Source organism: Rhinolophus sinicus, linkage group LG16, assembly GCF_036562045.2.
Source record: "Rhinolophus sinicus isolate RSC01 linkage group LG16, ASM3656204v1, whole genome shotgun sequence".
NCBI classification, from domain to species: domain Eukaryota; kingdom Metazoa; phylum Chordata; class Mammalia; order Chiroptera; family Rhinolophidae; genus Rhinolophus; species Rhinolophus sinicus.
The window spans coordinates 14413246-14437788 of record NC_133765.1 but is presented as its reverse complement, the minus strand read 5'-3'; the positions used below and the strand labels follow the sequence as shown (position 1 = coordinate 14437788).

The window sequence follows — 24543 nt, the reverse complement described above, 5'->3', positions numbered from 1 at the left end:
AAATATAGCCTGTGTTCTCATACAGAAACCCTGACTGACTCTCCCTCTCCACCTTCTTCAACAGTGGGGATCACTACAGTCTCCTAGCCACCGGATCCCTCTGGGTTAGGGAACAGTATATAGCACAGCCTGCTCTAAGCCATTGATCAAAGAATGATGAATGGGACATTAACATAATTTCTGTTTCTATTTAAGCACGACCTCCAGGAAGGCCATGTGCACAAGGCGTTCCACATCAGACATTGGTTATAGGGGTGCCCCAGGAAGCACCCCTCTCAGCCTTCTACTTACCCCAACACTGTGAGGTTTTGGGGGTGCTTGGATATGACTGCTTTGAGTATGAAGGTAGAAAGTAATCCATCATTCATTTCACCACAGCTGGCAGTTATGGCAGGCTGAGCTAAAAAATACTTGGTTCCAAGTATGATTTGTGCCCTTAACACACAAGCCTGTCATTTACATATGTGAAAACAACAAAAATTGGACAGCAGCAGTGTTTGGGAAGGAATTTCGTTTCCAACCATACCATATTTTTCTCCACGTAAGTAGTCACCCAAAACTTCAATAGCCTTTATCCACTGATCTAATAGTTGGACACCTTTATTGAGGAATGAAAACCATGGACTCATGGTCAGGAACCTACAGGAGTCTCCCTGGATTTGCTTTTTCAGCAAGCCTCTCTGGAGAAGGTGACAGAGGCAGCCTGCGTGTTGTTAGGAGTCCATTCTGCTCTGGGCGGGCTCAACATCTCTGCACAGACGCGCCGGAATAGGGAGGCTTCCGGGGGCTTCATGCCGGAGGCCAGAGACGGCAACAGCATCCCTCTCCAGCTTGCCCCACTTCCCTCAACACTTCCGCATTCTCCCTTTTCCCTCCAGTCAGCTGGGGTGGGGGTGGGGTGGCGGTGAGGGAAGAGATGTTTCTTCTTTCTTTTCTTACCTAAGGGCCCCAGGCCAGATTGAGAAACTATTTCCTTTGAAGCTTTTTGTGACAAAGCCTTGTCTGCAGTTTTTCCAAACTAAGGTAGAGACAGTTCAAGGGTAGGGATAAGTGCACCTGGCCCTCATCACCCCATGACTCCCCACAGTCACCAGTCTCCACTTTTAGCGGAGAGCTTAACCCCTGCTGGGGTGGCAGCACTGGGTACCTTCTCTACCAGGACAACAGGATCCAGGAGAGAAAGCTGAGAAGTGGCTCTAACTTCCTCACACCTCTCAGTCAAAATTCCATAAAGCTCAGCGTGATTTAAGCCCAAGACAGGTCGTGGAGCCTGCCACACCTGAGTGTGCATGCTGGTCGTTATGTGAAGCTTGGGCAAGTTAGTTAATCTCTTTTATGCCACAATTTTTTTTCTACTTTAAAAATGGGGAGATAATGAATAGATTGTTGTAAAAATTAAGCAAATTCAATTTAAATGGAACTAATGTACTGCTAGCATATAGCATGTACTCAAAGTTCTCTTTCCAACTCGTTTTCTGGTTCTTAATTTTAAGACAGAAGATCCTTCTTCAAACAGCTTTAGGGGGTCGGGATGAGACGGCCAAAGTGGAACCAGCCCAGAACCCCTCCATTTAGTGACAAATTTCACTTGGCCTAGGATCTCAGACAGGTATAAAGTTGTATCTAATCCTGGGAATACACATTCCTCACCAGCTTTGGAGAAAGGGCTGCAAAGATGAAATAGGTAACAATAACCCCAAATGAACTCTTATGGTAGTTAAATAAGGCAAACAGAGGCCACCAAATCCTGGAAGAAACAGAATCCAGAGATACACAGCAGCAAGACAAACAGTCAACACTTCCACACCCTTCCTCTAACCCCTAAGTCAATCTGAAATACAGAAATAGATTCAGGAAGCTGTGGCCAAGAATTTGAAGCAAGAGCCAGGCCTCTGGTTGGTGTGCATTGCTTTATTAGAGCAGAGGGCAGTGACATCACCACCTGTAGTGACTTCTGTGGCATGATATGCACAGAATGGTCAATAACCAATACCTCGGTAAGGCTTCTAAATCATCACATTAAAATAACCTTTTGAGTGTTGAGTGTCTGTCCTTTCCAAATGAGCCCAACCTCATGACTAAGAATTTTCTATGTATTATCAAAAGGATCAAATTTTTCCATTTGCTGGATAGCAGAAGCCACAGGCGTCTTTTCCCCAAATCCACTTACTGGTGTCTTGATTGAAAATCTACTCTGAGCAGATTACCGTTACTATTTCCCTTACAAAACAGATGGAGAACCCAAGGGACAGGTATTAAGAAGACAGCAATATCCCTCTCAAGTTGGTGAGATCTGTCTCCAAAGAGACAATTCTGCAGCCCGGTGTCCGGAAACCAGGACTCAAGAGATTCGTCTCAGTGATGACTGGATATTCACCGGATCTCCAGGCATGAAAGCTGTCAAAACAAGGCTCTGAACAGCGTCTTTCTGCTCACCAGTGACACCAAGCGACGGAGAGAACCGGGTCTTGGTTTCCCCAGGAGGGCTCAGCAGGACCTCAGGGGTTTGGCATAGACTGGCTCCAGCAAATGATGAGTTAGAACCAAGAAGAGAGCCCCGAGGAAGACAGCCGTGAGGAAGGCCAGCAGAACATAGCGGCCAATGAAAAGGGCATCCACAATCTGGAGAAAGAAACATCACAGATGAAATTACGATCCTTTCAGCACCCTGGCTATGCTCCTCTGAAATCTTTGATGAATGGGTCCAGAGTCTGTAACTTCTAGTAACATCTTGCCCCGAGTCTCCTTTGTAAGTGGTTAAGAAATAACCTTTTCTTAACTTCCTGAGCTGGAGTTACAAGATAAAGAAAGGATTAATGAAGTACAGGAAACAAACGGCTCGATTTAGGAGGTTCATAAACACTTTGAACATCCTGGATCGGTTCTTTTATGTTCTGGGATCATGTGTTACGTTATCTGAAAGCATTTGTGAGAAACTTGCTGGGTCTTAGAAAGGCTCATTTTTGTTGTGTTAACTTTTTATTATGGAGAATTTTAAACATACATAAAAATACAATAGTATAATAAACCCCTATGTACCCAAGATCCAAATCCCAAAATCATCATTCCATTGCCAATGCTGGAGGGTTCATTTTCAAAATGAAAAGGTCACTCTTTAAAACTTTCATCAGAAAGCTTCTGAACCCTAACATTCATAACCCAGCATTCCAAGGGTTAGGAACAACGGCCATTTACCTGAGATACTAAATAAGAGAACATAATGTACCCCAGATCATACACTGGGCTGCCGGGCAACCAGTCATATTTGAGGCCCTAAAGCTATGAGTCTTTGCCAACAAAAACCTATAATTAGCGTTGGCTCTACCCACTTGTCTACTGTCCACTGCCAGAGCTCTACACCCCCTAGATCCAAATGGTGGTGCTTAAACTTGGGCAGAAAAAAAGCAATTTCATTTACCGATCTAATAGACCAACTACACAAACCAAGTGACTGGGTGACTTCACAGGCTCCAGAAGCTTTGAAAATCCTACACCTAGAAGAGAATCCAAAATACTTGACAGGAGATTCTTGTAGACAGAATAATGGCATGAGAATGCCCACATTTTAATCTCCAGAAATAGTGACGATCTTAGATTACATGGCAAAACAGAATTAAGGTTGTAAATAGAGCTGAGCTGGCTAATTAGCTGACCTTAAAATAGGGAGATTAGCCTGGATTATGGAACCCAGGTGGGCCCAATGTAATCAGTGTCCTTAAAAGTGGAAAAGAGAAGCGGAGTCAGAGAAATGTTACCTTGCAGGCTCTGAAGATGGAGCAAGGGGGCCCCCAGCCAAGGGCAGCCCTAGAAACTAGAAAGGGCAGGAAAACAGATGCGTCCCTAGAATTTCTGGAAAGGAATACAGCCCTGCCAGCCCCTTGGTTTTAGCCAAGTGAGACAGATTTTGACTTCTAACTCACAGAACTGTAAGATAATAAATTTGTGTTGTTAGCCACTTAGTTTGTGGTAATTTGTTACAGCGGCAGTAGGAAACTAATACGAGGGTGACACAGCAAGCCCCTGTCAAGCTCAAGCACTGCTACTATCGCTGAGACCCAAAGACACCACGAAGAAAGGGCTGCTCCAGAGATACCCCCATAGCCAACTTACAGCTAAGGTCAGTTTGATCAGACAGCTTTAACATAACTTTGACCTTGGCTCCAGTACTGAACAAGTCTCTCGCGGGCTACATGTTTGCTCGTTCGACACGTTTCCCTTTTTAATTAGCCAATTAGCAGGCCTTGGGTGCAGAAAGCCCAGGTCATGTATTATTGATAGGTATTGAGCCAGGCTGCTGCAGGGGCTGGTTCTCAAACCTGAAAATGAGAACTCCGATCCTGCTGGCCATGCTGACGAACCTCTTTTGCTCAAGCCCCATTCTTCTCTCCTGGGTCTGAAACTCATGACAGAGGCTAGAGGGATTGATTTCAGGATAGTGTTTGCTCTGTGCCCTTCTCTCAACATTTATATCTGCAGCAATCGAAAGACACAGCGGCCTTCATCGCTCTCCCGCTTTGAGACAGGGAAGCAGAGGTGGGAGCCTGGCCCTAGCTCACACGGTACTCACACTGACAGTAGTTTCCAAACGCTGACAAGAGAACCTGGCATGGATGGAAATAATTCCTTACATTGTGTGCTATTATTTCCCTGGGAGCCTTCAGAACAAATTTCCTCCCTTTTGCCATGATTAGTCCTAGACAGAGGTGGAAATATGTGCGGATTTTAGTTCAGGAGTAATATAATTTTGTGTCCTGTTGTCTAGTGTCGAAACAGTTACTTATGAACTCTCTGTGATGGCCCCTAATACTCCATTGAATCCCTAACAATGAATGTTTTGAAGACAGAGCTCAGCTTCAATCCTTGCTCTGACTCTTTCTACCGTGTTTCCCCAAAAATAAGACCTAGCCGGACAATCAGCTCTAAGGCATCCTTTGGAGCAAAAATTAATACAAGACCCGGTCTTATTTTTATTTTACTATAAGACCGGGTGTTATCTAACATGATGTAATATAAGACCAGGTCTTATGTTAATTTTTGCTCCAAAAGACGCTTTAGAGCTGATTGGCTGGCTGGGTCTTATTTTGGGGGAAACACGGTATACAAATGTATGACCTTGGGCAAGTTACTTTAACCTCTTACAGCCTCAGTGTCCTTGCCTATAAAATGGGGGTAACAGTGCCTACTTCATACTTCTTAGGGTCATCTCGAGATTTTAATGAGATAACAAACGGTATGCTTAGCACAGGATCTTGCACGTGGTTGGCCCTTAAAAGTGTTAGCTGTTTTATTATCACCATTCCTACCTAAAAAGTTAAAGGAGAGGTTTGAGAGGAAAGAAGCTGACAGAAGAAGTAATGGGGCACAAGAAGTCAATCCCATTATCCAGCTCATAGGGATCCATGCCATGCACGGTAAAGCCAGAGCCCCACCCAGGAATGAACCAGAACGGTGGGGTGTCCAGAGACGGACTATGAGAAAGATGATAAAAAAAAATCCATCCAGAGAGGTGGGTGCTGGCAGATGTGTCCAGAAGTGAGGACACATCCCCTAAGACTGTGAATAATGACCTCATCTACCTGTACAGCTTCTGCTTTCAAAAACAAAAACGAAAAACAGTTCACCTTTCCTCACTGCTCTTCTCTATGAAAAGTATTCTCTTCACATCAGACGTGGGAAAATTCACACGGAGGTAGAAAAGCATGCCCCTCAGCACCTGAGGGCACTGCAGAACTACAGGTCCAGGATCTGAGCTTCTGAGCCCAGGCCACCAGGAATGGGCACGCTTTTACATCGGGACCAGGCCTATTCCTATTCTTAACCCATTTTCCCTGTCTCTGCCCCATTGTACGTATAAGATGGCTTTTGGACACACTGCTTGTTCAACTTGATGCAGAGTCAGAATGAGATTCTCTTCCTGGGTGATGGGGTGGGGAATGCAAACCTCCTCCTGAACTTTCCCCATCCTTGTTTTAACTTTACAAATCTTCCAACACTGGTCAGCCAACCTAACATCAGGGACACCACAGGGCAGGAGTGAGGTTTAGAGCAAGACAAACGCGAGTTACAACTCAGGAGGCAAAATGAAACCAACAGTTTTACCTTCACTTCGACCTCTGGGGCTGGGCTTTCACTGGCTCGGGGGAAGAGCAGCAGAACTGACGTGATGATTAGAGCACCGAGGAACACAAACATGACAGAGAACCTGGGGTCAAGAGACAAAGAGTGTGAAAGCACTGTTTAGTTTCCTCTCTAGTCAGTCAGGCCGGGATGGGCTCTTCCCTGGGGCTCGTCTGCTATGTTTCAGCCCATTGACAGAGCCCAGAGACCTGCTGTCCACACTGCCCCATGAATTTAGAAATGTTTTCCCCTTCATCCCAAACCCTTCCTCCTACCGTGTTTCCCTGACAATAAGACCTAGCTGGACAATCAGCTCTAATGCATCTTTTGGAGCAAAAATGAACATTTTATAGTAAAATAAGACCGCGTCTTATCTAACGTAAGACCAGGTCTTATATTAATTTTTGTTCCAAAAGATGCAGTAGAGCCAATTGTCTGCCTAGGTCTTATTTTCAGGGAAACAGGGTAGACAGGTACCAGCTGGATACATTCCTGCTTATGCCCGGCCATTCCAAATTCCTAAGAATGGGAATTGGTCGTTTTCATTTTTGCCTCTGCGCAGTCACAATGATGAAAAACCAAAGCAGGCCCTCCCTCACCCCCACTTCTGTGTTTGTTTTTAGAGCAGTATGCTTTAGTATGTTACGTGGTTATGTAACACACTGCTTCGTGTGACACTATGTGGCTGGAGAGTACAACACTGTACCACTGCTCCAGGCAGCTATGTCCTGACTCTTTTCTGAAGTCGGCCCTGATGGAGAGCCAGGTCACCATCCTGCGTGACTTCAGGGTCTGGGCCCAGGTCTGAAGCCTTAGGGACTGGACTATGCATCTGCCGTAAGTCTGAACAGTTAAGAAACTCACACACGTACAACCCCAAGAAATTCAATAGGCAGTGGAAACAGATTTTCTTTTTGTCTCATGTCCCACCCCCCCATCTCCTCTACAATAAGAACTGAAAAATACCACTTCCCATCTCCTCCCACCTCTACTTCAGAGCTAATAACACGGTTTGTGCTTATGATAAGCAGTTAAAATGCAACTCACTCAAAGTGCCAATACAACAAGGATCTTCTGAATTCGAAATGTGTAAAGAGCATCAGCAATTTCGCTTCTAATTGCTTTAGCAGGGACCCCGGCGGGAGAGAATGCCTCACCTGGCTACCCCAGCGGCTCTGGACAACAGCACGCACAGCAGCAGCACCAGCACCCACAGCAGGGCTAAGAGGAACACACCGGCCCCCACTCCGAGCACAGTGCCAGCCATCTGTGGGGAGAGGGACGATGAGCCTTGCACTCAGCCCTGGGCCGCGGAGGAGGGCGAGGCGCTTCCCAGTTCCCGGGGTGCAAGGCGTTCAGACAAACACAGCAAGCCCGGCCTCAGTATGGGGAATTTCTCATGATTGGTGTGTCCGGTCTTTGGCAATGTCCTGTCTCAGAGGCCTTAATAGGAATCACACATTTAGAACCAACCTTCCCTTTCTGGAGAGGACTGAGAGGTTGCTTTCTGCTCCGGGTGGATCATTCCAAATTAGGTATCTGAGTTCATATGTCTTCCCCCAACTGGCAGCAGGAAGCTGAACCCTTCCTTGATACAAACCCCAACTGGAGGGTCACAAAAGGCCCCAGGGCCCCAGAGTACCACATGGGCTCAGGCGGAAGTTGGAGCTCTCAGGTTAAGTCCCTGATATGAGCTTTGACTCACCAGGCAATCACAAGACAGAATGTCCCACTCTATCGTTGAGTTTTTATTCATAAAAGCAAGCAAACCCCTAAGTCCTTAAAGAAGAAGAAGAGGTGGGGAAGGAGGGGAGCCATCACTATTTTTGAACAGTCACTAAGAGCTAAGCACCTTACAGATAGATCTCATTTAACCATGTCGATAAGCTTCTGAGGTAGGTATTCTTATATCCATGTTACAGAGGAGGTAACTGAGGTATAATGGGAGGGACATGTGTTAAACTGAGGGGCTTATGGCAACAGCAAGCCACGGTTCTCTCACAGTTCTGGAGCCAGAAGTCTGAAATCAAGTGTTCTCCAGGCCACGGGAGGATCCATCCTGCCTCTCCCAGACTCTGGTGGCTCCTGGCATTCCTTGGCTTGTGCCGCATCCCTTCAATCTCTGCCTCCATATTCACATGGCTTCTCCTCTTCTGTCTTTTCTGAGGACACTTGTCATTGAATTTAGGGTCCAAATAATCTGGTATGAGCTCATCTCAACATCCTTAACTTAATTACATCTGAAAAGACTTTTTGTTTCCAAATAAGGTCACATTCACAGGTTCTGGGCATTAGGATGTGGACATATTGGGGGGTGGGGGCACCATTTGACCCATTATAGTGTAATATTACATTATAGGACACCCTGATTTTCCCTTGCAGTACCAGAAACAAGTCTTAAGCAAACACATTCTTCCTCAGGTTGATGGTTTTCTTCACCATAGTGGTTTAAACACCACAAAAATTATCTATGAGAAGTTATTTTAAAAGTATTAGAAAGGAAGCCCTCAGCAGGAACTGCTAAAAAAGAAAAATTATTCAATCATGGTTTTTATGTGCCTACCATGTACAGCATTGTGCTATGAGCTGGGATCAAAAATAAGACATATCCTCTGACAGAAGCTTAAGGCCTATTGGAGAACACTGTTATGTAAACAACTATCCATATTACATTCTGAAACGTAGAAAAACAAAGAGCAGTGTGAACTGAGATAGTGAGGAGGCAACTTTGCATGGGACCATTTGGGGAAGAAACAATGCGGCAAGATGACAGAGTGAAGGGAAGGGTGGGCAGAGAGAGGAGGGCGGATGAAGCGAGCTCGGTGGCTCCCGCTTGCATCTCTAACCTCACTGGGGCACACTCTCCCTTCATGAGAGCACACAGGTGTCACCTCAGTAACTCTAACATGCCAAGTGATTCCCTGCCTCTGTCTGGGTCCTTGTTCTTGTAGTTTCCACTGCTTGGAATTAACTCTTGACCCTAACCAAGCCTTCCACTATCTGCAGGGCTGGCCTCTCCTCATCCTTCTGATCTCGGCTTTAAATGCAGCCTCTATAGAGAGATCTTCCCTGACTGCTGTAGCTAAAGTAACCCCCCCGAACAATTACTTACTCTCCAACACTCTGATTCCATTAGAGCACATCTCACAAACTAGTTCACATTTTTATGCACTGTTTACAAGTTCATCTTCTGTCTCTCCAAGTAGAATAGAAAACTCCATGAGGACAGAGACTTTAGCTTGCTCACTACAGTATTATCAGAGATTATAATCAATAAATATTTGTTGGATAAATAAATGAAGCAATGCTACCAAGTCCACAAAAATCAAGTGAAGGAGGGGCAGGACCACAGGTAGTTTCAGAAAGATGACCATTCAGGTCAACATGCTGGACAGAGCTAGCAAGGGAAGTACCTCCCACAACAGTAGACACAGAAAAATGCTTAATGAAATAGGACAAAAGGAATTTAAACACAGTGGAGCTCAAAGGCAATAAAGAAAAAAATAGCAGATGTCATCAAAATGGCGGCATGAGGTGAGCCTCTGTAAAGCTCCCCTGGAATTTACAACTAATCGAACAACAATAACTCCACAAAGGACTCCCTGCACAGCAGACAGGCAAGACGAAGAGGTCCACTACTGAATTCACCTAAAGGTGGGCGAATCGCAAGAGCAGTGGGGAGGAGGAAAGGGAGAAATGTGGAGATGGAGCTGCGCGGTCGCAGGATGCAGACCTCGCTCAGTGCTCTGAGCTCGCTGCTTCCCGGAACTACCGCAGCTGCGGGAGAGGGAAGAACTTGGACTGCTAGGGCTCCGCTTATGGCCCACAGGGCTGAGGGGGCAGCATACAACATGGCTGAACCCAACGCTCACGGCAGTGACCTCAGAGAAAAGACCGAGGGAAGAAGGCTGAAAACGGAGGTTTGAGCCCTCACTGCCGAGCAGAGAACAGAAGTCTTAGGCACTGAGACTATCCGCCCCCTCCCACCCCTCCCAGAGCTCAACCCGCCCCACCTGCCTGGTGGTAGAAGCGGAACAGTAGTGGTGTCAGATCAAAAGAACAGAATATTTGCTGTTCTGAGAACTGTGGACCGCAGACACAGATTCGCAGCCCAACTAGTTCCGGCAAAGGGGAGGGAGCTGTGGAAGCAGGACCGGCTGTGGTGGTGGTCGCTGCCATTGCTCTGGGCCACCTCTCACAACTCACCCTGCCCTTGGCCCCACCTATCTGGGTGGATCCCTGCAGGGGTAAACAGAACTGCTGAAACATACGGGCTCTGAATCTGGGGCAGGAAGAGCTTTGGAACTTCAAAAGCTCTCCGCATACCCACACAGACACTGCGCCCTGTGATCCAGGCAAACTATTAACAGAGGAGAAGCCCGTCTCCCAGGAATCCCCCCATTGTGTGAGAAGCTGGAATAGTGCAGAGAAAACATAGCACTACTGTGTGTGAAGGAAAAAAGGCTGCAGTCAGAGAGAAAATAAAACATTCTACCAACAAGTACTGGAAAATGAAAGAAAGACCACTTCCTATCAACCTGTTGTAGAAGCCACTCCTGTAGATGTCTAGGAAGAGAAATAGTAAATCAGTAATCGCCATGAATAACCAAGGCAACAAGACACCTCAGAAAGAAAGTCAAAAGTCTCCAGAAAAGGAACTTAAAGATATGGAAATATGTGACTTAGATGACAGAGAACTCAAGATAGCAGTTCTGAAAAAACTCAACAAGATGCAAGAAAACACAGAAAGGGAGTTTACTGAACTCAGAAACACAATCAAAGAACAACATGAACATTTTACGAAAGAGACTGAAATTTTAAAAAAGAACCAAATAGAATTTCTGGAGATTAAAAACTCAATAGAAGAAATTAAGAATGAAATAGCCAACTTGGTAGTAGAGTTGACCAGATGGAGGAAAGAAAAAGTGACATCGAAGATAGAAACCTGGAAATTACACGGATAGAAGAAGAAAGAGACTTGAGACTTAAAAGAAATGAAAGAACTCTACAAGAACTTTCTGACTCCATCAGAAAGAGCAATATAAGAATAATGGGCATACCAGAAGGAGAAGGGAACAGAGAATATATTCAAACAAATTGTCGATGAGAACTTCCCAAACTTGTGGACAGAACTGGATCCTCGAATCCAAGAAGCAAATAGAACACCTAATTACTTCAATCCCAACAGGCCTTCTCCAAGGCACATTGTATTGAAGCTGTCTAAAATCAATGACAAAGAAAGAATCCTCAAGGCAGCCAGGGAAAAGAAGACGGTAACCTACAAAGGAAAGCCCATTAAATTACCATCAGATTTTTCGGCAGAAAATCTACAAGCCAGGAGGGAGTGGAACCAAATATTCAAACTATTGAAAGAGAGAAATTATGAGCCAAGAATAATATATCCAGCAAAGATATCCTTTAGATATGAAGGAGGAATAAAGACCTTTCCAGACATACAGAAGCTGAGGGAATGTTCTAATACACGACCTGCACTACAAGAAATACTAAAGGAGGCTATTCGACCACCATCAACAGGGACAATCTGTGGCAACTGAAACATAAAAAGGGGGACAGTAAAGGCCTGAACTGGAATATGGGAATAGAGAAAGTAAGCGTGCTGAAGAAAATGGAATACTCTAAATATCAAACTTTCTTTTACATAAACTTAAGGGTAACCACTCAAAAACAAATCCAGAACTGAAATATACATACTGTAATAAAAAAAGAAACAGAGGGAAACATCATAGAATACCACCACACAGAAATAATAGACAACAACAAAAACGCAAAGAAACAATGGAGACACAGCCTTACCAGAAAACTAAAGATAGAATGATAGGAAATCCTCACATATCAATAATCACCCTAAATGTAAATGGACTGAACTCACCAATAAAAAGGCACAGAGTAGCAGATTGGATCAAAAAACTAGACACATCTCAGCTACAAGGACAAGCATAGACTCAAAGTGAAAGGGTGGAAATTGACACTCCAAGCAAATGGTATCCAGAGAAAATCAGGTGTAGCCATACTGATATCAGATGAAACAGACTTCAGGGTGAAAAAGGTAACAAGAGACAGAGATGGACATTTCATAATGGTAAAGGGGACTATACAACAAGAAGACATAACAGTCATCAATATTTATGCCCCCAGTCAGGGAGCACCGAAATATACCAAGCAACTATTAACAGAATTAAAGGGAGAAATTGACCAAAACACAATTACACTAGGGGACTTAAATACATCATTGACAGCTATGGATAGTTCTAATGTACATGGAACATTCTCAAGGATAGACCACATATTGGGACATAAAATCAGCCTCAGCAAATTTAAGAAGATTGAAATCATACCAAGCATATTCTCTGATCACAAGGCTTTGAAATTGGATATCAACTGCAAAAAGAAAGCAGGAAAAAACACAAATACATGGAGATTAAACAACATACTTTTAAAGAACGACTGGGTCAAAGAAGAAATTAGAGGAGAGATCAAAAGATACATAGAAACAAATGACAATGAAAATACATCCTACCAAAATTTTTGGGATGCAGCGAAAGCAGTTTTAAGAAGGAAATTTATATCATTACAGGCCTATCTCAAGAAACAAGAAAAATCCCAAATAAATAACCTCATGTTACACCTTAAAGAACTAGAAAAAGAAGAACAAATGAAACCCAAGGTCAGCAGAAGAAAGGAAATAACAAAAATCAGAGCAGAACTAAATGAAATAGAGAACAAATGACAATAGAAAAAATTAATTTGACAAAGAGCTGATTCTTTGAAAAAATTAACAAAATTCACAAATCCTTGGCTAGACTCACTAAGATAAAAAGAGAGAAGACACTAATTAACAAAATTAGAAATGAAAAAGGGGAAGTTATCACTGACACGACAGAAATACAAAGAATCATTCAAGAATACTATGAAGGACTATATGCCACCAAATTCAATAACCTAGAAGAAATGGACAAGTTCTTAGAAACATATAGCCTTCCTAGGCTGAACCATGAAGAACTGGAAAATCTAAACAGACCGATCACCAGTAACGAAATTGAATCAGTCATCCAAAACCTTCCCAAAAGCAAAAGTCCGGGACCAGATGGCTTCACTAGTGAATTCTACCAAACCTTCAAAGAGGATCTAATACCAATCCTGCTCAAACTCTTCCAAAAAATTGAAGAAGAGACAGTACTCCCTAACTCATTTTATGAGGCCAACATTACCCTGATACCAAAACCTGGTAAGGACAACACAAAAAAGGAAACTACAGACCAATATCTCTGATGAATACAGATGCAAAAATCCTAAACAAAATTCTAGCAAATCGAATACAACAATGATTATTCATCACGACCAAGTGGGGTTCATCCCCGGGGCACAAGGATGGTTCAACATCCGCAAATCCATCAATGTGATACATCACATAAACAAAATAAAGGACAAAAATCATATGATTATATCAATTGATGCAGAAAAAGCATTTGACAAGATACAACATCCATTTATGATTAAAACACTTAATAAAATAGGTATAGAAGGAAAATACCTTAACATAATAAAGGCCATATATGACAAACCCTCAGCTAATCTCATAATTAATGGTGAAAAACTGAAGCCCTTTGCTCTACATTCAGGAACACGACAGGACTGTCCCCTATCACCTCTGCTTTTCAACATAGTGTTGGAAGTCCTGGCCAGAGCAATCAGGCAAGAGAAAGAAATAAAAGGCATACAAATTGGGAATGAAGAAATTAAACTGTCACTCTTTGCAGATGACATGATGCTATATATAGAAAACCCTAAAGACTCCACCAAAAAGCTATTAGAAACAATCAACGAATACAGTAAAGTTGCTGGCTGCAAAATCAACATACAAAAGTCCATTGCATTCCTATATACTAACAATGAAAGCTCAGAAACAGAAATAGAAAAAACAATTCCTTTTGCAATTGTAGCAAAAAGAATAAAATACCTAGGAATAAACTTAACCAAGGATGTGAAGGACCTATATGCTGAAAACTATAAGACATTTTTGAAAGAAATTGAAGAAGACACAAAGAAATGGAAAGACATTCCGTGCTCATGGATTGGAAGAATCAACATAGTTAAAATGGCCATATTACCCAAAGCAATATACAGATTTAATGCAATCCCCATCAAAATCCCAATGGCATTTTTTAAAGAAATAGAACAAAAAATCATCAGATTTGTTTGGAACCACAAAAGACCCCGAATAGCCAAAGCAATCTTAAGAAAAAGAACAATACTGGAGGTATCACACTCCCTGACTTTAGCTTGTACTACAGGGCTACAATAATCAAAACAGCATGGTATTGGCAGAAAAACAGACACATAGACCAATGGAATAGAATTGAGAACCAGAAATAAAACCACATAAATATGGACAGATAATTTTTGACAAAGAAGCAAAAAACATACAATGGAGAAAAGACAGCCTCTTCAATAAATGGTGCTGGGAGAATTGGAAAGCCATGTGCAAAAGAATGAAACTGGACTGCTATTTGTCACCATGTACCAAAGTTAATTCAAAATGGATCAAAGACTTAAGCATAAGACCTGACACAATAAACTGCATAGAAGAAAACATAGGTACTAAACTTAGGGACCTTGGGTTCAAAGAGCATTTTATGAATTTGACTCCAAAGGCAAGGGAAGTAAAAGCTAAAATAAATGAATGGGACTATATGAAACTTAAAAGTTTCTGCACAGCAAAAGAAACCATCGACAAAATAAAGAGGCAACCAACTGAATGGGAGAAGACTTTTGCAAACAGTGCCTCCAATATATTGGGGCTAATATCCAAAATATACAAGGAACTCACGAAACTCAACAACAAAAAAATAAACAACCCAATTGAAAAATGGGCAGGCGACCTGAAGAGACATTTCTCCAAAGAGGACATACAAATGGCAAATAGACATATGAAAAAATGCTCAACATCACTAATCATCAGAGAAATGCAAATAAAAACCACAATGAGATGTCACCTCACCCCAGTCAGAATGGCTATCATCAAGAAGACAAATAGTAACAAGTGTTGGAGAGGCTGTGGAGAAAAAGGAACCCTCATACACTGTTGGTGGGAATGCAGACTGGTGCAGCCGTTATGGAAGGCAGTGTGGAGGTTCCTCAAAAAATTACAAATAGAATTACCATATAACCCAGCAATCCCTCTCCTGGGTATCTACCCAAAAAATCTGAAAACATTTAGAGATAAAGACACGTGTGCTCCAATGTTCATTGCAGCTTTGTTCACGGTGGCCAAGACATGGAAACAACCAAAATGTCCTTCGATAGATGAATGGATAAAGAAGTTGTGGTATATATACACAATGGAATACTATTCGGCGGTAAGAAAAGATGATATAGGAACATTTGTGACAACATGGATGGATCTTGAGAGTATAATGCTAAGTGAAATAAGTCAGACAGAAAAAGCAGAGAACCATGTGATTTCACTGATATGTGGTATATAAACCAAAAGCAACAAAAGAACAAGACAAATAAATGAGAAACAAAAACTCATAGACACAGACAATAGTTTAGTGGTTACCAGAGGGTAAGGGGGGTGGGGGGTGGAGATGAGGGTAAGGGGGATCAAATATGTGGTGATGGCAGGAGAACTGACTCTGGGTGGTGAACACACAATGGGATTTATAGATGATGTAATACAGAACTGTACACCTGAAATCCATGTAATTTTACTAACAATTGTCACCCCAATAAATTTAAAAAAATAACAGTGAAAAAAAATAAATAAAAAAGAAAAACTCAAGTGCTATCAACAACAATGTAACTCAAAGCCTGAGTGCTGAGCAGACTGAGCCCAAATGTCCGAGGGCTACTGAAACTGGATGTGGCCTTTAGGAACGGTCCCTCCTGGACAGGTGAGGTCTCACACCCACAATCCAGAGAACTACAGCTGAGAAGAAGACATAAAAGTAGACCCTGAAAGGGCTCACCTATCTTTGAAATAGGGACTAAAAAACTTGCTGCTGACTTAGCTGGAAGGAAGCTGGCTGTACCTCAAGCCATGGGTGAAAAAAGAATAACCCAAGAGAAATCTGAATCCCAAACCTACATTGCCTGCAGGTGTGGGATTCAAATCACAGTACAGATATGGCATGGAATCTCGAGCAGTAAGAGTACCATGAAAACTGGGTTAGAAGTGAGAAGCCCCAGGATCCCAGCAGAGACAGACAGAGACCCTCCTGCAGGCGTGCCACCGCGGTTCGGCACGAAGGCTCCCACAAGTGTGTAAGAGATGTTTGCAAACTTACAAAGACTGAAATGCAGTTCACCTCACACTTCGGCAAGAAGGAAAATGAACCAAGGAAGAAGGCATGAAATGTAAGGAAGAATGTGAGAAAAACTCCTGGGGAATACTGACAGCAAAGCTTCTTGTAATGATAAACAAGGACTAATTTTTTGAAGAGTTAAAAACAAGGAAGAACTAAAATATTTGTTCACAGTTACATGGAGGATGAGAAAGGGCAGTTTCAAGTTAAATCGTTATTAACTTCGGTTATCATTTTGCTGTGGAGCAGGTGCGAGTTAACGATTACCTGTAGGCTTTGTTAAACTAAATATGAATGTTTAAAAATCACATAGGTAAACACCAAAGATGGTAAATTTAATGTGCATATTACCACAATTACAAAAGAAGCAAAACAAAATAAAAAATAAGCTGGGGAAGCAGTATTAGTATCAAGCAAAACAGAGTGTAAAGCTTTGAAAAATATTAATAGAGACAGTCACAAAAGGAATAATTTAACAAAAAGGTACAACTCAAAACAAATATGAACCTAAACCAAAGCCTCAAAATATATAAAGCCAAAATTGAAAGAAACACTGCAATAAATGGACAAACACACAAATTTAGTGGGAGATTTTAATATACCTCTCTCAGACACTGAGGGATCAAGCAGATAAAGAAATAAGAATAAACATTTGACAAAAGGATGTACAAATGGCCAATAAATGTGAAAAGGTGCTCAACTTCATTAGTCATCAGGAAATTACGAATGGAAATAAAATTGTGGTACCTCTAGACACCCACCAGAAGGTCTAAAATGAGAACGACAGATAACACCAAGTGTTGCCAAAGGTGGGAGGTAACCCACACACGGCTGGTGAGGTGAACTGTTGGAGGCTTTGGAGACGATGTGGCGGTATCTGATAAAGCTGAACAGACATGTGCCCTAGACCCCGCTCGTCTCTTCCTAGGGGGGTTCCCAACAGAAATGCACATATAAGTGCACCAGCACATGTACAAAAGTTCAATGCAGCCCTATTTGAAATAGCCAAACACAGAAACTACCCAAATATTCATCAATTGAATGGATAAAGTGTGGTATTATACATACGAGCTATTCATACATTCATACAATGGAACAGCATAAAGCAATGAGAATGAACAAACCACTACCCAGGCATGTGGATGAGTTTCACAAACACTGACTGAAAAAAGCCATTCTGTGTAATTCCACGTATCTAATCTTCAAAAACAGGTCAAACTAATTTTGGGATTAGAAGTCAGGAGCATGGTTACCTCGTAGGGAAGTAGTGAGTGGAGAGGGCATGAAGAGGATTCTGGGCTGCTCAAAATTTTGTTTCTGGATCAGGGTGTTGGTTACATGGCTTTGTTATTTTTGTTAAATTGTATCTAGCTATACATGCCTGATTTATATACTTTTCTGTATGTGTGTTACATTTCACTAAAAAGTTTATATTAAAAAGTTTACTTTAAAGGAAGTGTCCGAAGAGACCTATCAGCCAAATGTAATATATAGACTTTGTTTGGGGCCTGATTCAAACAAACCAATTGTAAAAAACCTTTTATGAGATGACTGGGAAAATCTCAACAGTACAGTATCTGGTATTTGATGATAGTAGGGAATTACTATTTATTTTTTTTAAGTGAAAAATGTGTTTTTTTTAAAAAAAGTGATGGAATTGTGGTTATAGGGCTAAAAGATTATTTATGATATACACCACACACACACACACACACACACACACACACACAACACAGATAACAGAAAATGATGTCTAGGAACTTCAAATTATCTGGGGGAGATGAGGTGAAGGGAGCTAATATGAAACAAGACTGGTCTTGAGTTAAATGTTGAAACTGAGTGAGGAGTACATGAGTGTTTGCTGTACTATTTTCTACACTTTGAATATATTTGAAACTTTCATAATAAAAAGACATGTGTATGAATATGTATATATGTATAAGTAGGAATAAATCTAACAAAAGATGGGTAAGATTTTTATAGCAAAAATTGTGAAACTTTATTCAAAGTTCTTTTTTTTAAAAAGACCTAATAGAAAAATAAAAGACCTGAATAGAGAAATAACCCATGTTCCTGGATGGGATGATTCAACCTTAATAGATTTTAATTTTCCTAAATCTATCAATTCAATGCAATTCTAACCAAAAATCTCAAAATAATTTTTTTTTGTGTGGAACTTGAAAACTGATCCTAAATTCATATGGAAAAGCAAAAGCCCAAGAATAGCAAAAACAATTTTAAGAATGAGGATGGAAACTTGCCTTCCTTGTTACCAACTGCTACAAGACACATTATAAAACCAAGGTAATTAAAACAGTGTGATAATGGCATAAAGACACATGGACCAGTGGAATAAAATAGGGAACCCAGAAACAGATCCATGCATTTATGAGGGCTTTGTACAGAACAGAGCTGGCTTTACAACTCAATGGATTTCATAGGTAGTGTTGGAGCAAATGATTATCCAAATCAGAAAATAATAAAATTACATCTCTACTTATATCATACACAGAAGCCCGTTTTAAATGTAAAGGGATTCATAATAAAACAGCATATGTTTAAATATACAAATGTTCAGGCTGACTACACTAGAATACATAACGAAGTACAGCAGTCAGATGCTTGCACCTAAACTTAGAATCACCATGAATGCAAAAGCTACAAATGCAGGCCAATGCAGGTGTGTTGTGTGGCAACTCAAATACCACGAGCTGGGCTGACTTCAGTTACGAGGTTTTTCTAGAGTGAAGTACAACTCTTGTTCAAGTTCCAAACCACAAATAAGTATAATTTCCCCTTGATTTACATTAGAGTTGCATTCCTGGAAATTTTACTATATTAAACTGTGCCAAAAAATACATTATGTTTATACAAAAAATAAAGTTAGATTCTAGGCTCAGATTATAAATGAGTATCCTGTGGGACATTCAAAAGTTGTACAGGATACAGGATAATTCTTCACTGTGATTGCAGAACATCTAGCATCCCCAGCCCTACTCTGTGAACCCCAGTGGTGCCTCCAAAATCACAACAACCAAATATGCTCTCAAGAATTCCAAAATGACCAAGTGGCAGTAGAACCCCCTTGGAGAACCACTGTTCTAGAAAAACTCTTGCACAAAGAGACATGTACAAGGATGTTCCTTTATAATAGCAAAACATCTGAAAAAACCTAAATGTCCATCAAGGAGAGAATGGATACGATATTATATACTCATAATGAACACCTAAAATGAATGAATTTGATCTATCTGTATTGATATAAATATACCTTAGAAATAATGTTAAGTGACAAAAGCAAGGTGCAAAAGGAAGCCCAAAATATATTTCTATTTTTAAAATAGAAAAAATCTAAATAGCAATATATATTGTTTATGAAGTACATATATACAGTAAAAGTATAAAAACATGGGCATAAATGATATATAACAATTTCAGAAGAGTGTCTGCCTCTGGAGAGGGGGAAAGGAAGGGGAATGGGGCCAGGAAAGAGAACAAAAGGGATCTGAACTAAATCTGTGATGTTTTATTAAAAAAAAAAAAAAAAACTTAAGCAGATGTGCCAAAATGTTAATGTTTGCTAATCTAGTTGGTAGGGCATAAGTATTTGTTATACCGTATTTCCCCGAAAATAAGACCTAACTGGAAAATAAGCCCTAGCATGATTTTTCAGGATGACGTACCCTGAACATAAGCCCTAATGCGTCTTTTGGAGCAAAAATTAATATAAGACCTTGTCTTATTTTCGGGGAAACACGGTACTACCCAGTGTAATAGTTTTTGAAAATTTTCAGGTAATTCGTAATTTTTAAAAAGGTAACTAGTTTCAAGGTGCATATGAATTGAGATCAGAGAACAGAGATTGGTGACCAATCAGAATGCTATTGCAATTCTCCAGATAAGAGATGTTGAGGGTCTGAACTCTGTCTTAGCTGTAGAGACGGAAAGGTCTCTAGGGAGAAGGCATTAGAAACAACACAGGTTTCCTACGTGGTTGACTGAGCTGATGGCACTACCCTTAACAAGTGTAATTGCTGCTGTTTTGGATATTACACAAATAACTTGTAAGACTTGGACTAACTCTAACACCTAGAATACAGGGCAAATGGTAGTTTAAGCTGGGATTGTTAGAAATATTGCCCATCAATCCCCCACAGAAGCTTAAAAATTCATGAGACATTGGGTTCAGTATATGGTATGGCTTTAAAGTAATATCCCCAAGCTCTTATAAGAATGAAGTTCATCACTTTATAACCAAACCATACATTTTCTCAGTAAGAGTGAAAAGAAAGGGCTGGATATACTATACTGGGCTGTGGGGAAGGAGTGAACAATCTAGTCATTTTATGTTGTTCAGTTGTGATTTTAATGTGAATAATATTCGTGATTATTTCCCATACTGGAATAGCTAAATCATTGAGTAAAATTTGATTAAAAAATAAAAACAACAGTGTTTTTATTTAATATCCAGGGCTTTTTCAAACCTTCTTTGAGAACTGATGGCCTAGCCAAGCCGGTTTTCAGAATAAGTCCATTAACTGACCGTCTGTGGCATTTAAAGCAGGTAGATTGCAGTTGGAATAAAATAATCTGCCTAAATTTGAACATCCAGTTCAGTAGCTGAGAAGAATAACTATAGTACCGATTTGTCCCTTCTGTGCTCATCCTGTGAGGTCTTTCTTTGGAAAGAATTTACCTAAAACTTTTTTTGTAGTGCATTCTTCCTTCATTTCACAGTTGGCTCTATACACCTTTCACCCAGCTCGCAGAGAAAACTGATAGTGGCATTCGTGAAGGTGAATGACCCCTGTGCATGTAAGTAGCCTACTGGATTCAAAATTCACTACTCACCAGTGGATCATGTGTCACAATAAAAATGGCCATTACGTGATGACTTACCATCCAGTATAAAGGTGGATTTCACGTAGAGTAACCTGGCACTAGTGCAGCTGTGGTGGGGGATAGTTATCTCACCCACGACAGGATTTTCACAGACTCAAGCCCATGAAGGCAGCAGAAAACAGTGGGTTAGAAGAGTGAAGTGACTTCTGGGAAATTCCTTTTCATTTTCCTTTACAGCTGTTCCAAACCTTGAAAAATAATTGGGGGGCAGGGGGGCGGGCAGAGAGGGGAAGTGATTTCCACACTTTACTTTTCTATTTGAAACACTTCACTATGGTTTGAATTTCAAAATATTAAATGATGCCTCTACCTTTGTAAAATTAAGTAAAACGCAAGTTGGGAAATAATCAATTGCCAAGCTACCTAAATGCCATCGGTGTGGTATCATCTCTTAACGAAATGATACAAAAGAGGAATCAATGGATGCTGACCACGTCCTTCTCCCCCCCTTTTCCTGGGCTGTGCTGGCATGTGGCTGTGCCAGGATGCGCCCGTCCGTCATCACATCACCCAGGCCCAGGACCCGCGACGCAGTGGGCCTCGGGCCTCTCTCCCGGCCTGTGCTGATTAAACCTGGCAGCAGAACATTGCACGGGTCTCACCTGCCTCCCCCCCCCTTGTCACCTTCACAATGTTCGCCCGCTATCCCCTGGTACTTGGGACGGAGATTAAGGTTTGGGTCATAAGGTATTGAATCAGGAGCTGATATTTCACTTTCTTAGAAGCATGAACAATAAAACATTCCTCCCTTCTCTGCCCGCAATTTACTATTTACTGGCCGCCTGACCCAGGGTCCGAATGGGAGGTAAGGGTGGTCTGCGGGGTCAGCGCCCCGCCTCCCGCCCCGCCTCTTCCAGCCCCCTCGGCCCCAGCCTCAGCCATTCTCTCATTCACCATCCTCTTCGCATGCGGTCCCACTCACCTCCGCCCTCCCTCGCGTCCCCTCCCAGACCCCCTACTCACACCTCGCAGTTCCGCGGGCTCCAGCCCACGGGGGTTTTGGTCTGCTCAGGACGAATCACAAGTGGGCTTTCATCCAGGCGGTCCTAGATTCACTAATCAGCGTCGCTCTTTCAACGCCCCTCTCATTTGCCCACGCCCGCCGAGGCTCCAGGCAGCGTGGAGCGTGGTGGGTGGGTACATTGTATCTCGTTACGCCCTCCGATTGGTCGGGACCAGTCAGTGGGCCTCAAGCTCGATTGGATAGAAGCAGTCCTGGCTTCGCGGACGCCGCACCCATTGTCAATCACACCATCCCTTAGGTAACCCGTGGGACCATTGGTCAGTCTAGCCTGAGGGCGGGTTGTAGGGCGGAAGAGAGTGGCTTTCCTGGCCTCCCTCGCTGTTACTATGGAGACTGTAGAGCCCGGCCCCAACGCGAAGATCCCGGCAACCCCTTCCCCACCTCACAGTGCAGAGATAGGCACAGCAGTCTAGACGTTAGTGCCTGTCCCGGGATTTAATGGGCATCTCAGTCCCCGGCCCGTTGGCACCCACGGCAAGTCAGATGAGCTCCCAGAGAGGGGTCAGGCCAGATCATTCATGGTCCCTAACGACACACACCGAGTCCAAAGCACTAGTAGTGATAACATCACGTTTTCACTTATTCTTACCTCGCCTTATTTCACGTGGCTTATTCTTCCGTTATCCTTTTGAAGTAGACTGGCAAGACTCATTCTACGCACAGGACAGAACTGGGAGGAAAGGCCAGCGTCAATCAAGTCAATCTGTCAATCTTCTATAGCTACAACTCCAGGTATCTGGAACTGGAGCTGCTCCATGCCTTTTTTTTTTTTTTTTTTTTTTTTTTAGCAAACTGCTCTTACCTAACTGCGAACTAAAACTTGCCATGATTTTGTTCCGAGCTGTAGCCTGTTACACCAAAAGGTCCATAAATCGGGCCAAAGGAAGCAGGACAGAGGATGCACGCTCCACTGCTGAATCAGGAAGGAAGCACACAAAAATCAAAACAGTACCAAATCTGAGAGCGGCGGTATTTGAACCTTTGACCTTAGACAACATTCTGAAAATGAAGCAAACAATACAATCGTGAAACACTGAATCTGATTTAGGAACTTCAATTGCCGAAGCATAGCTTTAGGAGTGAAATGGAAGTAAATGGTTGAATTCCACTGAATATATGCTTCAGTGTATTCTACTTTCAAGGTTTCATTTCCAGTCATATGTACTAACCAACGATTTCTTATGTGTTTAACAATTTGACCTTACTTGGCCCAACAAGGAGCTCTGTGGTTAAGAGAGCCATTATTTTTATTAATTCATTTCATTGGAATTGAGTATTAACTGTAGCTAAGTACTAGTAGGGACTGTCAGGATACAAAAGAAATACCATGTGACTTCTGCCTTAATAGCCTGTGGTTAGCACATGAAACAATTAGGAAACACTTTAAAGCAAGATACAACAATGGCCAAACTTACAGTTAAGTGCCTCAGAAGATAATAATACTTCATATTTACAGAGCATTTTGTAGTTTTCAGAGCACTTCTTCACTTGGATTATTTGGGGAAAATATTGTTTTGGCTGGAGTTAATGTGGGTCTTCATGACATAGCTAGAACCAATGCTGGGCCCTGGCATATGGTTAGGAATGGTTGTAATGCAGGGACTGAGCTCCTGCTCCCCTCACAAGAACACAGGATACGGTGAGGCCAAAAAGGAACAACAGAGCCATAGATAGGGGAGTCATACCACTATATCCTCGCTGGCAGCTGGTCGAGACACAAAAGTAAACATCCACCGTACCCCAACGAGGGGTCTTCCTGCACCCCAGTCTCGCAGGAGGTCCGGTGAGACACAGGATGTAAGATCAATGTGATCCGCAATCCACAATATGCTTACTAACCGCACTTGCTAGCCGAAATCCGTGCTTGCCAGCGTCGCCACTGCAGTTATATTAGTGGCTAATGGCTAACTGGTTACAGCTGATGGCCAACTAGTTACAGTTGATGGCCATCTACTACCCAAGCCAGCACCTTTCCACGTGAGGGCGACAGCCTGGAAACTGCTCTCTGGGACTCCATCCCTACTATGGGAAAGGTGAAACAGAGATGGAAGGAAATCCAGGGAGGAAAAATAGCTTGAACAAAGAAGCTGAGACAAGAATGAGCAGAGTATCTGGGAAATAATGTGGAGACTGGTCTAAGCCAGAGTGGAGACAAATAATGGAAAATAACATTGT

At 42.2% G+C, this 24543-nt stretch overlaps 1 protein-coding gene across 6 annotated transcripts; it reads right to left on the bottom strand.

The window, feature by feature from the left end:
• Window positions 1-1891: 1891 nt before the first annotated feature.
• TMEM218 (transmembrane protein 218) lies at window positions 1892-23163 on the bottom strand. Of its 6 annotated transcripts, XM_074321901.1 has the most exons (6): window positions 22308-22480; window positions 21342-21532; window positions 8120-8274; window positions 7275-7384; window positions 6100-6202; window positions 1892-2622 (listed from the first exon to the last, which is right to left on the bottom strand). In XM_074321901.1, the coding sequence occupies exons 4-6, from the start codon at window positions 7382-7384 to the stop codon at window positions 2488-2490; spliced, it is 348 nt and encodes a 115-aa protein (XP_074178002.1). In that variant the 5' UTR covers window positions 8120-8274; window positions 21342-21532; window positions 22308-22480; the 3' UTR covers window positions 1892-2487. The 6 variants fall into 6 exon arrangements, with proteins under 6 accessions (XP_074178002.1, XP_019566093.2, XP_074178001.1 ...); XM_019710534.2 differs by lacking the exon at window positions 8120-8274 and having other exon boundaries at window positions 22308-22478; XM_074321900.1 differs by lacking the exons at window positions 8120-8274; window positions 22308-22480 and adding an exon at window positions 22267-22284.
• Between the last annotated feature and the right edge of the window lie 1380 nt (window positions 23164-24543).

Coding starts and splice junctions, on each gene's coding strand:
- TMEM218 (XM_019710534.2), bottom strand. Junction 6,203..7,274: donor AGAGCCGCTGGGGTAGCCAG/GTGAGGCATTCT, acceptor TCTTGACCCCAG/GTTCTCTGTCATGTTTGTGT. Junction 2,623..6,099: donor CCCCAGAGGTCGAAGTGAAG/GTAAAACTGTTG, acceptor TTCTTTCTCCAG/ATTGTGGATGCCCTTTTCAT.